The sequence below is a fragment of the Pseudophryne corroboree genome, chromosome 4, assembly GCF_028390025.1.
Source record: "Pseudophryne corroboree isolate aPseCor3 chromosome 4, aPseCor3.hap2, whole genome shotgun sequence".
NCBI classification, from domain to species: Eukaryota; Metazoa; Chordata; class Amphibia; order Anura; family Myobatrachidae; genus Pseudophryne; species Pseudophryne corroboree.
In genome coordinates, this window is record NC_086447.1 from 668980882 (window position 1) to 668996223 (window position 15342).

At 44.3% G+C, this 15342-nt stretch overlaps 1 protein-coding gene across 1 annotated transcript in view; it reads left to right on the forward strand.

The window, feature by feature from the left end:
- LOC134910143 (solute carrier family 22 member 2-like) overlaps positions 1–15342 on the forward strand; it is a 176230-nt gene that overhangs the window by 129971 nt on the left and 30917 nt on the right. The window contains exon 10 of the mRNA XM_063917833.1: positions 865–964. Coding sequence (XP_063773903.1) covers positions 865–964 — 100 coding nt within the window. The remainder of the gene's footprint in view (positions 1–864; positions 965–15342) is intronic.

Below are 15342 nucleotides of genomic sequence, written 5' to 3' on the forward strand. Positions count from 1 at the left end.
GCCGGCAGTAGGGCGAGCACTAGGAGTCCCCTTGTGGGTTTGCTGTGCTCGCCCCGATGCGGGCATGGTGGCTCTATGGGTGTTGTGGACACCCACAAGTGGCAATAGCCCTGGTGCATCGCCCAAATTGATTGCATCCCAAGTAGACATATATTCAATTATTATATACTGTGTGTGTATATATATATATATATATATATATATATATATATATACACACAGTATATACATACACACACACACACACCTGTATACACACACATGTATATTTATTTATTCTATAAGCCTCTTTATTTACCTTAGTGCTTGAGCTACTTAATGCTGCAATCAGTTTTCAGGCTATAGTAAAATAAATACATTACATTATATGACATTATGTGACAGTATTACCCCATTCAGACTGCTAAAGCCGAGCCGTAGCCGAGATTTGTACATGGGTATTTCCTGTGTGCGACCCAGCTGAGACCCTTTTCAGACTGGCTGATTGACCCGGCTTTTTGCTGGAATGTTGACATCACCGCCGACACATCCCGAGACGGTGCGTGGAGATGAGATGATCTCCAAGTGCCACCTTTTCCTATTCAGTGAACGGGTGCCAGGTTGCATCGACCCGGCTTACCCATTCGCACTGCACTGCGAGTTAGGTTGAACCCATGTTAAACCCTGCTCGCTACCCGGGTTGAAATACCGGATCATTGACCTGAGTTATTTCAACCGGCCCTATTTATATTGAGCTGCAACCCAGGTTGCTGCGTGTTTATGTGCATTAACCTAGGGTATTGCTGGTGGTTAGAAAGGAGTATTACTCTCCAAAGTGCTGTGCTGAGTTCATGTTATTTCCTGGCCTATTTTGTGTCTACACAGCTGTGATAGGAATACTGTCTGGGGTACTTGTGCTGTGTCTCCCGGAAACCAAAGGACGGGCTCTCCCAGAAACCATTGAAGAAGTAGAGAGTTTTCACAAGTAAGTTAGGCGCAGTGCTGTGGGTCTGTGCATTCACATTCTTTATTGTTTGCATTCTACACAGTGTGTTTTAGCAAAACTTGCAAATTTTAACGGAATACATACCATTTACCGGCAGATGCCGGCTGTCAAGATCCAGACAGCGGCATCCCATCCGCCTGGGCGAGCGCTAGGAGTTCCATTGCGGGATCGTTGGCTCGCCTCAGGATCTATAGCACACCCCTTATTATTATGCATAGAAAATGTCCCTCCAGAATTCTGGTATATTTATAAAAACACTCAGCTTTCGGTTTCATGCCTTTCTGTGATCATGGAAGTCATTAGTGACCTTTTACTACCTTATCATTTACAGGGAATGGGGAGCAATTTATTGTTAATTACTTACACATAAAAATAAACAAAGGGGGTCATTCTGACCCGTTCGCTCGCTACTTTTTATCGCAGCCGAGCGAAAGGGTCCCCACTACGCATGCGCCAGCGCCGTAGTGCGCCGGCGCATGCCAGACGACCGAAGGCCATAGCAGAGGCGGTCGCTAGGTGGGAGGGGGCGGAACGGCGGCATTTGGCCGCCGTTTCGTGGGCACGGTTCGGCCAAAGCAGGCATGGCCGGACCGTGCGCTGGTCGGGAGCTACTCTTGAAGTGCAAAGGCATTGCCGCTGTGCGATGCCTTTGCACTTCTGACGGGGGGGGGGGGGGGGCAGCACTGACATGCGGGGCAGACTAGCCCTGTGCTGGGCGACCCCCCGCATGTCAGTGTGAATGATCGTAGCTGTGCTAAATTTAGCACAGCTACGATCATCTCGAAATGAGGGCCAATATCCAATGACATAAATATATAGGTGACAGGTATAATTTGTTTTTAGTTCCTACAGTAACCCATGTATATTGCCTTCTGATTTTGTCAGGACTTTTCTAGTTATAGGACCTTGAAAGGGACGGGCATGTTAGAAATTGCTCATTGCACTGTATGTTAGTGTAAGTGTAGCCCCTTGGTACCTTGCTCTGGATCAGTGACTCAGGCTCTGCTGAATTAACAATAAGCAGGTGCTTCCAAATCTGCAGGCTTAGTAAAGGTGGTTCATGAGCAGGTAACACGTGGCATAGCCCGGTACAGACACCATCAAGGATAATCACAGACCATCACCCAGGCTGATATAAAGTACATTTGCTACATCTCATATCTCTACTGCACAGGTCTAAGTTACAGCACACATGAAGTGGTCGCAAGAGCTGACATTGGGGCAGATTTATCATAGATCGCATATTCAATGCGATCTGAGCGATCTTACCGCCCAGGATCACATTGCAATATGTAATCATGTCGAGCGAATGTATTCATCAGTACCCGCAGCAACAAGTACTCCAAAAGCAGCCCGTCCCTGCGATGTGCTTTGAGGGCTGCCGGGCGTGCTGCGCATGCACGGTCAGCATGAACGCACTAGCACAGCAGCCACTTCCGGGAAGGGTTCCAGGGGAAATTCAAATACGGTGAGTAGCCCATTGGCTACAATGATCTACCACTATTTTCAGATAGCAGTAGCTGTGGGGCCAATATGGGGAATGCTTCACATTCCGGATATGGGTAAATCTGGCAGCAATGCATCCCCAATAGAAACCTACTGTATGGGGGATGCGGCTGCCGGTGCAAATGGAGAGAATGTAGCAGGTTTCGGAAATATCTCCTGCGGTCCCTTCTATATACATTCAGGTGATCCATAATATTTGCGGCTAACCCCCGAAAACAGGTGTGTTCTGAGAAAAGCTGCAAATATGCAATAATAAATGGGCCCCAATGTCTTTACTTTAGGACTGACTCTACACAGCATGCCTCTGGGCATTCATCTTGCTTTTACTTAGCATTGGGTTTCTCTCTTTTCTGTCTGCTAGCTGTCTTTTACGTCAGACTGTACTACTCAGTTCCCTGACATGTCAGACGTGACCTCACTTGCATTCATTAATTCTTAGTCTTACCACAACAGTCACTGGATTCTGGAGTCTGCTTTCCAGAACAGAGACCCTTACCGGTAAATCCTTTTCTTGTAGTCCATAGAGGATACTGGGGTCCACATTAGTACGATAGGGTATAGACGGGTCCACTAGGAGCCTTGGGCACTTTAAGAAATCAATAGTGTGCACTGGCTCCTCCCTCTATAACCCTCCTACCAGACTCAGTCTAGGAAACTGTGCCCGAGGAGACGGACATACTTTGAAAGAAGGATAGTGGTGAGATTCCGAACCAGCACACACAACTAGAGGAAAGCCAGGCTAACCAAACATTAAACCAGGAACAGCAACAGCTGAACCAGCAATACGTAACCAAGTAACAGTGCAGGAAGAAATGAAGCACTGCGCGGGCGCCCAGTATCCTCCACAGACTACGAGAAAAGGCTTTAGGTAATTAAAATCCTATTTTCTCCTACATTCTAGAGGATACTGGGGTTCACATTAGTACCATGGGGAAGTACCAAAGCTCCCAAACCAGGTGTGAGAGTGCTGAGGCTCCTGCAGAACTGATTGACCAAACTGAAGGTCCTCAGAGGCCAAAGTATCAAACTTGTAGAACTTAGCAAACGTGTTCGAACCTGACCAAGTAGCCGCTCGGCAGAGCTGTAAATCCGAGACACCTCGGGCAGCCGCCCAGGAAGAACCCACTGACCTAGTAGAGTGGGCCTGTACTTTAGGAACAAACAGCGAGTCAGATTTTTAGTGTCAGACAGGATGGCACTTAAAAAAATTGGCCCCAAACAGCACATGATGCAAAGAAAAGAGAAAAAGAGGTGCACTGTGGTCGCTGGACGGCTAAGCTAAGCGACACAAACACCTCAATATCACTGGAATTATTCGTTCTAATCAATGGAATTACTGGTCCAAATCACTGGAAGAAAATGACAAAATCACTGGATTTATTCGTTCTAATCAATGGTATTATTGGTCCAAATCACTGGAAGAAAATGACAAAATCACTGGAATTATTCGTTCTAATCAATGGTATTATTGGTCCAAATCACTGGAAGAAAATGACAAAATTACTGGAATTATTTGTTCTAATCAATGGTATTATTGGTCCAAATCACTGGAAGAAAATGACAAAATCACTGGAATTATTTGTTCTAATCAATGGTATTATTGGTCCAAATCACTGGAAGAAAATGACAAAATCAATGGAATTATTCGTTCTAATCAATGGTATTATTGGTCCAAATCACTGGAAGAAAATGACAAAATCACTGGAATTATTCGTAAATATTTGTAGAAAGTCGCTGCTTTCTGATTACAGAAATGCTCAGATATTCCTGCGAATCCACAATCCCTTCCCAGAGGAAAAAAAAATTGAGAAACCGTTGTTTGAAAACGTTTGTTCTCTTTCCCTTACAAAAAAACATAGAAACATAGAATTTGACGGCAGATAAGAACCACTTGGCCCATCTAGTCTGCCCATTTTTTTTATCCTTTAGGTAATCGCAACCCTTTTTGAACCTTAATTCTTTGAAAGGATATTCATATGCCTATCCCAAGCATGTTTAAATTGCTCTACAGTCTTATAGTCTATAGTCCCCTTATGCTTCAATTCACTGGCGGGAATGTGGCAAATGGGACATTAATTTGTATCCAGCGATATAAGAATTGTATGTAATGTCTACATGTATATTGTAATGGAGTCTGTGACACAAAATGGTTTCCAACCTGTCCTTTAAATGAACCCATAGTTACATAGATATGGGAGTAGAGGACACTGATGTGTACAGTGGGGGAGTCAGAGGTTAGTTTATGGCTCTTACCTTATCTAACAAGCTATAAAACGACATTACCACAAGCCAGGCCAGGCCAAAAAACCTGACCTCTTGAAACTTAAAAGGAAGACAGCTGTTGAAAGTGAAACCAAACCAGGTACACAGCATTGAGATAGTTAAAGAAAGGGTGGGGGGCCTGCAGCTATGAGGGGGCTATATCTGCCCCTCACACACACTGTTTTGTTCATTCTCTGAGGGAAGCAGCAAGGAGCTGGGAATGCACCATATATATCTTCCATTGTGAGATCCCTCCACACAGAAGGCTAAGGCTGAGGTTAAGTAAGTTAGGCTTCTGAAATTATTCTCTTTTTGTTTATTGAGACTGCTAGTAACCTGTATATCTTTTCTAAACTCCTTATATTCGTTGTAATCTTTTTACCATTGTAAACCCGAAGATATTTCTTAATTATAATAAAAATATAATTAGATCTGACTGCTGTGTTCTTGAACCCAAGTCAAGCCAAGTGAAGTACGTTACCTATTGTTTTCATGAGATACGGAGATTGGTGATTACAGGTGAAGCTAAAGACACCTGCAACGTCCATAATACGTTGAAAAGTCTTTGCTGGTGGCAGCGGACATTCGCACGGCGCTGGCGCTACTCTTGGATTGGTGTATCCGGAGAGTGGGGCGGCTGGGGTCCGTGACAAACCACTTTCCAAGAAGACTGAAGTTTTGGGGATTATGTGACTGACGTTTTTGGGATTATGAAGACAATAGGATTTTGGTACTTACCAGGTAAATCCTTTTCTTTGAATCCATAGGGGGCACTGGAGTTACTCTTGGGATATGGACGGCTTCCATAGGAACAAGGCACTGAATAGTTACATTTAGAACTCTGCTCCCCTCCATATCCCAGAGTACCTCAGTGTTTTTTACTGAGCCGAACAGGAGCTATAGAGAGGTTGACAATGGAGAATTACATATAACATAACGGACAACAATAAAGTTGACACATAACGTGACTGACAACTAAACAGTTGGCACTATAACCGCTAGAACTTGAAACTTTGAACCAGTCGGTGAGAATGTGTTACCATAAGATCCTCTGAACTTACCACAAACCAGGTAAAACTGCTCTGGTTGGGCGTCCAGTGCCCCCTATGGATTCAAAGAAAAGGATTTACCTGGTAAGTACCAAAATCCTATTTTCTTTTTCATCCACTAGAGTTACTCTTGGGACGTACCAAAGTTTCCCCCGTGGGCGGGAGAGCTGTTTGGCACCTGTAACACTAGGCGGCCAAAGCTAGATGCTGATGCCGCAAACGTATCAAACTTATAAAAGCGCACAAACGTGTGCACTGATGACCATTAATAAAGCTAGATATTTATCGTATATAAAACCCTTTATGAGGTCTAAGAACACTGTACGCTATTTATGTATGAAGTACCGTAAGGGTACGCTCGCTGCGTAACAATCGCTTAGCCGTAGTCGAGACGCTCAAGCGTCACGTTCGCTCACGGCCAAGAGATCACAGGCAGGCACGCTATTGGCTGCTGACTAACGTAATGGTTCACTATAGCGTAACGGACGCTGTATCGGGAGCGGGCTGCTCGAGCGATACAGACGCTCACGAGAATACGCTGTTGGTATCGGGCACACTTATAGGTGAGCGACTACCGTAATGCTACGCTATCAGCGTAGCGGACGCTCGAGACCACGAGGAGATCACGAGCGGCGCTGACGCTCACAATGTTAAACCTTTATATCTAAACCATAAACAATGAAATATGCTGTAAAACCTTAGTGTAGAGATAGGGTGTAGATGCAACCTAGTGTAACCTTATTAACTCAAAAGCTGAATGAGCGTCACCGACGCTCTGAGAATACTTAACACTATAAGAATTACACAGATACCGTGCTTAGGGTCCAACGCCTAATATATATATATTATGAATGTTATACTTGCAAAAGAATTAATACAAATACAAATCATACACTACAATATAACATAGACTACCTAACCAGATAACTACACAGGAAATATAATACAATTACTATTTAAGGGAAAATAAGAGAAAAAGAGGAGGAGAGAGAGAGAGAAATTGGCCCACAATAACAAGAAGATCAATATAGTTGCGGAGAAACACTTACGCACAAGGGGAAACGATCGCATGCGCCTCGATATCCAGCTCCCGATTATCAGCAATGAGAACCGTTGAAGAGAGTGAACTGGATATGGTCGGCCTGCCTATTTATGCCCCACACACAATGCAATTCAATGGTCCCTACAATCTCATTGTTCATTGGACACAGGAATTCGGCTTCGCATTATAACAAAAGGTCATAGGTTGATTCATACAGGTGGGCTGTGACTGCTTCCAACTGTTCAGGTGGGTGGGACACTGAGTTTCCCGCCGCATGACTAAATAAGAACAAATAATAGTAAATGGACATAAACTTCTTATGTCCATAACTATTCGCACGAGCGATTAATCCGCTCCAAACCAACACCGGAATATTGCTATTTAAATACTCTTCCGATGGGTACCAAACACCACTGTATGACCCCTGTTAGACCCTTCGTACAATACAAAGAGGGATCTCTCTGTTCAGGAACATGCTATGTTAACTAAACTTTCAGAATCTATCAAAGGGACCATGATCTACAAAATACATTATATAGTGAAAATATGTAACGATTGAGTCGCAGGCTACGATCACATAAACTCTACCGTAAATACGCATACCGTGCGCCTGCGGGTGCCCGCGACTGTGAGTATGCGCACGTACGGGAGAGCGCACGCATGCGCAGCACGGACCTGTGTGTGGTGCAAATATGGTAGTGTGCATAGAGATATTTTTCTGACTTTGACAGTCCACCCTTTGGCAGTCAATAATAACTGCCACCTTCTAAAACATTTCAAAAGAGAAAAATATATGTCAGGGGTTAATACATTTACATGGTTGGGTAGGGGAGGAGAGGAGAAGGTAGGAAAAGGGTATGACCTAGTGAGATAGCAGAAGCATGTGTGTATGAATCTGTGTTTGGGGGTCATGTATCATCATGCCGTACGTGTTTTAAATCAAGCTTCGAGGTATTGCGAAGTATACATTTGAATTCCTTCTTATCCCGTGGTACGGGTCTGTGGATGGGCTGTCAAACTTTACCGAGCTCTTTTCGGCTTTGGTTGTAACAAAATGGGGGAGCACATTTTAGTTGATGATACATGAATGGGGGAGATATGTGATTGCTGATATCTGTGCCTGTATTCCCTATCGACTATGTGTGTCATTACCTGAGGGTTGTAGAAATGAAGAAAAGACATAATTACGGTAAATGCGGTGGTATTCTATGTCAGGTAAATGTACATTCGTCGATTGAGGTCTTGTTTGGTGTCTGTTGAATGCAGTCTTCTTTGTGCTTTTGCCCATAAGGTGCGAGCAAAAGCTGTCAATGTCCATAGATTTACAAAAGTGTTGGGCTAGCGTAATTTTAAAATTTCTAGGGAAACTTGGGATCCATGGCATAGTTCATCAAAAATCTGTGTATCAGGTTGTCAAAACTTCTTCTTTAATCCCTCTGTTGTCTGTATATCGGCTCATCAAATTCCTCGTCCAAGTGGGTCTTTTTACCTTGGAGGAAACGGAAAAATAGGTGAAAGAAACGGACCGTAGAAATCGCATTTTCATCACATCATTGTTTCCACATTTGGGTCATAAATCAAGTCCATTGGAATTACAGTTTCCTTGCTCCTTAAACTCATTACCCTAGTACGACGATTGCACCTCATTAAAGCCTGACCGCATCTAAATATCAAACCGATCGTTATGATAACACCTAAGATACATAGGAGAAACTTCCCAACATCCATTATGACTCCTTGAGCCCAGTCTCCTAAACCAGAGAACCAATTTCGCGGGTTCAACCATGACACCCAACCAGTCAGCTCATTACCTACAGCAGCAAGAGTGAGATTGTGTCTCCTGTGAAATTCCCACTTCAGTTGGAGAATATCGTCCATCTTTTGGTCTATGACCTCGACCGGGTCCTCTGTGCTATTCGTAATATATGTGCAACATTTCACGCCGTATTGTGTTGCCAGTGTGACACAATATCCGCCTGTCACTGCTGTGAGGTAATTAAGAACCATTCTATGCTGTACCAGTTCTGTTTTATAAGCTTGAAGTTCCCTTCCAGTATACCTAAACGTGTCATCATACATTTCAGTGATATTATCTAACAAATTGGCGAGCGCAGATATGTATTTATAATTCAACACTCCTCTAGCGGTGCGAGTGATGTCTAACGCGATTAGAAACTGAATCCCGGTGGATTCATGGATCATGTCAGAGGCCGGATGCTCTGTTCTTTCTATCAGGTGCCGTTTAACTACGTGCTCGTAATGGGTGTGAGTATAAGGAGCTTGGGCAACACGGTGTATGTCTTTCATTTTGTCATGTGATACAGTCATTACTTCAGGCAGTACTTTTCCAATATAACACAATCCTTCAGAGTTTGGGGCAAGCCACTTATACGCCTTTCTCCCGCATATGAAATATGCATCATCGGGGAGAACATATGGGACGGAGTAGGACATAACCATATTACACACCTTCCATGTGAAATCTCCTAACCCTAATTCTTCCATCTGCTTAGTACACGTATCAGGTTGTACGATATGTGCACAGTATCCTGGTGATACCTCTCCAACTCTCGTAATCCTATTTCCTAAGGTATACCTATACCGGAAAGATTTTCCTCTACTGGCTATGTGGCGTATAAGCTCTGTATCTGTAGGCATTCTATCTGCTCTATGCGAAAAGGTCATGGTTTGATTACTCCATGACACTTCCCAATTTCCCGGCTTTCGGGGATTGGAGATGTTAAAACATTATAGGGACCTATCCACATGGTATTGGTGGAGCTTCAAACTAGGAGGGCTGGAGATATTAAACCTCCTGTCCACCGGTCTCCCACCACTTAACTCAAGTACCTCCCCTAACGTTAAAGGAAATGGTACTAGCCCTGATTTGCTATGACCTTGAGGTACTTGAGAGCATACCCAACAATCTGTTTTATTTAACACACTACCCACTAAGGAGTGATAGTCACTCAATGGATGCCGGTCCATATGGATATTAAAACTGGATTGGCATTTCTTTATGCACCCATCCTCAATGACATTGTTACAGAGCCGACAGATACAGTTTTCTTCAGCTAACAATCCTTCACAATTCCTTCTATGGTCAATGCTATCGGATCATTTTCTGATACTCGCCTTTGCTTGTTGATTATGTTGTTCTTGGAAAACTACGCCTCCATCTCTGTCATCAGAACCCATTCCAGAACCTCTCTCGACCTCCATGGTACTCTCGCCGGAACAGACTGCTCTGGTCAACATCATGGTCAACAGGAAAATCCGGATCACAGTCTCTTGGGGCAAGTCCATCTTGTAGGAGGAAACGGAGAAGAATGAGAAGGGGGGAAAAATAATTTGAAGGAGAGGGGATGGGAAGTTGGAGAAAAACAATAAAAGGGAACAGGGGATCGACAACTGCTTTTGGCCTTGTGATTTTCAATGCTCAGGTGCCGCCTTAATCCTCCTGGAACAGACACTCCAGTGATACAACCTCTACCGTCTGTTCCTTATCACGGGACCTCTCTGGATCAGCAACCTTTTTACAGTGGGACGAATGAACCCAAGTCTCTCTCTCAGCAACCTTCAATGCTGTAGTGCTAGTCAATAAGACCTGGTATGGTCCTTCCCATCTGTCAATAAGGCAACCTGAGCGTAGAAAATTCCGTATCATTACATAATCCCCAGGTTCAATGTCATGACAATTACTATCTGGTAAATCAGGAATCACTAACTTCAGATTATCATTTTGATTCCTCAACTGTTTACTCATGTTAATCAAGTATTTTACAGTCACTTCATTGTTACACTTCAAATCATCCTGAGGGTTAATCATAACATGCGGTTGTCGACCAAACAAGATCTCAAAGGGAGACAGATTAAGAGGGGACCTGGGAGTGGTTCTGATGCTGTCCAGTACAATGGGTAAAGCTTCTGGCCATGTCAATCCTGTCTCTGCCATCACTTTACTCAGTTTATTTTTAATAGTGCTGTTCACTCTTTCCACTTTCGCACTCGCCTGTGGACGGTATGGAGTGTGCAGCTTGCTATCAATTCCCATCAATTTACACATTCCTTGAAAGACATCACCTGTAAAATGGGTACCCCTATCACTTTCGATAATTCTAGGGATACCATATCTACATACAAATTCCTGCACAATTTTCTTAACAGTAAACATAGCGGTATTTGTGGCCGCCGGAAATGCTTCGACCCAATTTGAAAAAACATCTATACAAACAAGTACATATTTCAAATTTCGACAAGGGGGTAATTGAATAAAGTCAATCTGTATTACCTGGAAAGGGCCGCCGGCAGGTGGGATATGAGATGGTTCTGTAGGTATTGCCTTTCCGATGTTCTTTCTCAGACAGGTAAGGCATGACATTGCCCTTTTACTCGCATGAGAAGAAAATCCTGGGGCACACCAATATGCTCTTACCAACTTGCACATCCCTTCCTTGCCCAGATGAGTCAGCCCGTGAGCTGCCTCAGCTAAGCATGGAAGGTATGCTTTGGGGGCCACTGGTTTACCGTGTCCATCCGTCCAGAGTCCTGAGGACTCCTGACCATATCCCTTTGCCTTCCAGACTGCCTTTTCCTGTGTGGAACACAAATTTTGCATCTCACACAACTTCTGTGTGTTGATGGTATTAAATACCATCAGTTGTGTGGTGTCTGTCTGTCTGGGGGTAGCAGCTGCTAATTTAGCAGCTTCGTCTGCTCGGCTGTTACCAAGTGATACTGGGTCTTGGCTATATGTGTGTGCTTTACATTTGATAACAGCCACTCTGTCGGGTTCCTGTATCGCTGTTAGAAGCCTTTTTATATGGGCTGCATGCGCTACCGGTGTACCAGCTGCCGTCATGAAATTTCTGAGGCGCCATAGGGCTCCGAAATCATGGACTACCCCGAATGCGTATCTAGAGTCGGTGTAGATATTGGCTGATTTGCCCTTAGCCAATTCACATGCTCTGGTTAGGGCGACCAGTTCAGCAACCTGGGCTGAGTGAGGTGGGCCTAGCGGTTCCGCTTCTATGGTGCCTTGGTCATCTACGACTGCGTATCCAGTACACAAGTCTCCCGAGTCTGACTGTCTATGACAACTACCGTCCGTGTAGAACGTAAGTTCTACATCTTCCAGTGGGTTGTCACTGATGTCAGGCCTTGCGGTAAAATTTTGGGTCAAATATTCCATACAATCATGAGTGTCTTCCTTTGTGTTAAATTCTCCTTCCCCACCACTCTCATCCTCCACCCTTTGTGCCTGTCCAGGCACACCTGGGAGATATGTTGCAGGATTTAATGCACTGCATCTCCTTATGGTGATGTTTACGGGGGCCATTAGTGCCAATTCCCATCTCGTAAACCGCGCTGATGAGACGTGTCTGGTTTGTGCAGAATTTAACAAGGCTGACACTGCATGTGGTGTATGAATTGTGAGGTTGTGACCTAGCACGACGTCTTCGCTTTTCGTTACTAGCAATGCTATCGCAGCAACGCTTCGCAAGCATGTGGGGAGGGATCGCGCTACCGTATCTAGCTGAGCGCTGTAATATGCTACCGGCCTGCTGGCATCACCGTGCTTTTGGGTTAGTACGCCTGCCGCGCAACCAGCACTTTCTGTTCCGTATAGTTCAAAGGGTTTCCCATAGTCAGGCATACCTAATGCTGGTGCCTGCGTTAGGCACTGTTTAAGTCTCTCAAATGCTGTCTCAGACTCGTCTGTATGCGAAATCCGATCAGGTTTGTTTGAGGAGACCATCTCCTGCAAGGGTAACGCTAGAATGGAAAACCCTGGGATCCAGTTACGGCAATACCCACACATTCCTAAAAATGTTCTGATCTGTTGCTGGGTTTGTGGCAGAGTCATGTCTCTAATTGCTTGAATTCTATCAGCGGTCAGGTGTCTCAGTCCTTGTGTTAAACAGTGTCCCAAATATTTTACCTTAGTTTGGCATAATTGCAACTTGTCTTTGGAAACCTTGTGTCCTGTGTCTGAAAGATGAAACAGGAGCTGTTTCGTATCCTTCAGGGATGCTTCCAATGAATCAGAACACAGTAGTAGATCATCCACGTACTGTATTAATACTGATCCACTCACTGGTTGGAAAGACTGTAAACAATCATGTAAAGCCTGAGAAAATATACTTGGGCTATCTATGAATCCTTGTGGTAATCGAGTCCATGTGTATTGGACTCCTCTGTATGTAAATGCAAACAAATATTGACTGTCAGGGTGCAGAGGTACCGAAAAGAAAGCGGAGCAGAGGTCAATAACAGTGAAAAATTTCGCAGTGGGAGGGATTTGCATTAGGATGACAGCTGGATTTGGCACTACGGGGAACTGACTCTCAACTATTTTGTTAATCCCCCTTAGATCCTGCACTAGCCGGTAACCCCTCCCCCCACTTTTTTTAACAGGGAAGATGGGACTATTGGCAGTGCTGGACGTTCTTACCAGAATGCCCTGTTGTAGCAAGCGCTCTATTACGGGATACACTCCTAACTCCACCTCTGGCTTCAGAGGGTACTGTGGGATTTTTGGAGCTATCCTACCATCTTTTACTTGTACAACTACCGGAGCTACGTTTGCCATTAATCCAGTGTCCTGTCCATCTTTAGTCCAAAGTGACTCTGGTATCTGAGATGTCATTTCTTCTACTTGGGAGGGAGTCCTATTTGTCATAATGGTATGTGACATTAATTTTGACGGGGAGTCTAACATGTCTCGCACTTCCTGAGCGTGATTCTCAGGTATGTCCAAGAATACACCTTCAGGAGTACAATAAATGACGCACCCCATTTTACACAGTAAGTCTCTTCCCAGGAGATTAGTCGGTGCCGATGCAGCCAGCAAAAAGGAATGCTTGGTATGTAAAGGCCCTACTGTAATCTCGGCTGGTTTGCTAACAGGGTAGTGCTGGACTACTCCCGTTACCCCTATGGCTGGAATTGTCTTACCAGTGGTTCTCATGCCCACTGTCGAATTTATCACTGATTTGGCCGCCCCTGTGTCTACAAGAAAGTTTAATGATTTACCAGCTACATTGATTGCAATTTCTGGTTCACTTCCAAGACTTGCAATCAATTTTACTGGCTGCAGATTACAGGTATGGCCACACCCCTATTGGGTATGGTGACCTCCCTGAATCCCGCTGGCAGCAACTACTTGTGATGGAGTTAATTGGGAGCTACCAGAGGCTTGCCAGTCTCTGTTCGGGGGGTATCTTTTTGTTTCCCCTGTATGTGGCTCATAACTCCGTTTCTGCGGACCTTGCTCCCAATGTCGTGTGTCGTGTCGTTGTCTAGGGGGTTGGTATGAGTTTCGTGAATTCTTCATTCTACAATCTCGTGCCATGTGTCCCTGTTTATGACAAGAATAACAAGTAACCACACTTGACTTACCCACAGGGTTTGGTGATATAAACAAAGGCTGCCTTGTGGTCAGGGCCTGTATACTTACTGACATTATTTTATCACCTTGTTGTTCCCTGTGTCTGGTGATGTTCCTATCGTGATCAATAGCAGCCTCTCTCAAAGTAGCCACAGACAGACCTCGCCAACATGGTTGTGTGGTCTGTACCCTAGTCTTCAATGACTCTTTTAAACCATCCATCAGTACCGATACTGCTACTTCTCGATGGTTTATGTTTGTTTTAATGTCCTCTATGCCTGTGTATTTTGCCATTTCTGATAATGCTCTGTGAAAATACTCTGCAGCTGTTTCTGACTCCTTCTGTTTAATGGAGAATATTTTGTTCCATTTAACTACGGCTGGGAAATACTCTTTTAACTGTAAGCTTATTCTTTTTACATTGTCTTTGTTGTACACATCTGTAAGAGGTACATCCTGATCTAATCCACAGTCAGCTAAAAATTGAGCTGCGTCGACATTGGAGGGTAAACATGCTCTCAGCAATATCTGCCAGTCTTTGTTGTTGGGCTCTAACGTGTTACCTAGGTCTCTGATGTATTTTTGGCTGGCAACTAAGTCTTTTCTAGGGTCAGGGAATTCCGACACTATGGTCCTTAATTCCATTCGGGAAAATGGGCTGTACATGGCAATGTTCCTAACAGGAGTGACTCCTGAAGTGTCTGTTTTCCCGTTTGGAACTACTATTACCTTAACAGGATTAACTCTAACAACCTCATCCTGTGTAGATTCTACAGGCTGTGGTGAAATAGTTTCAGCATAGTGTATGGTGCCGTACTTACCCGTTGATACGACCTCACCTATCCCTCCGCTAGGGGCTTTCGTTACTAATCTCGGGGGTTGAGCTGTGCCTACAGTGGTCTCTGCTATGGTGGCTGCTAGAGAGAGCGCTGAAATTGTTGCCGATTCGTCCTCTTGATCACACTCCTGAGGAAAGTTCAAAACAGGGTACAACTTGCACGGGTTAATACTTGCATTGGTTAATTGGTTAACATTATCTTTAACATTTACACAGTTGCTAAGTGTTTGTTTGTTACACCTTAATGCGTCATTCTCCGCATCCAATTTT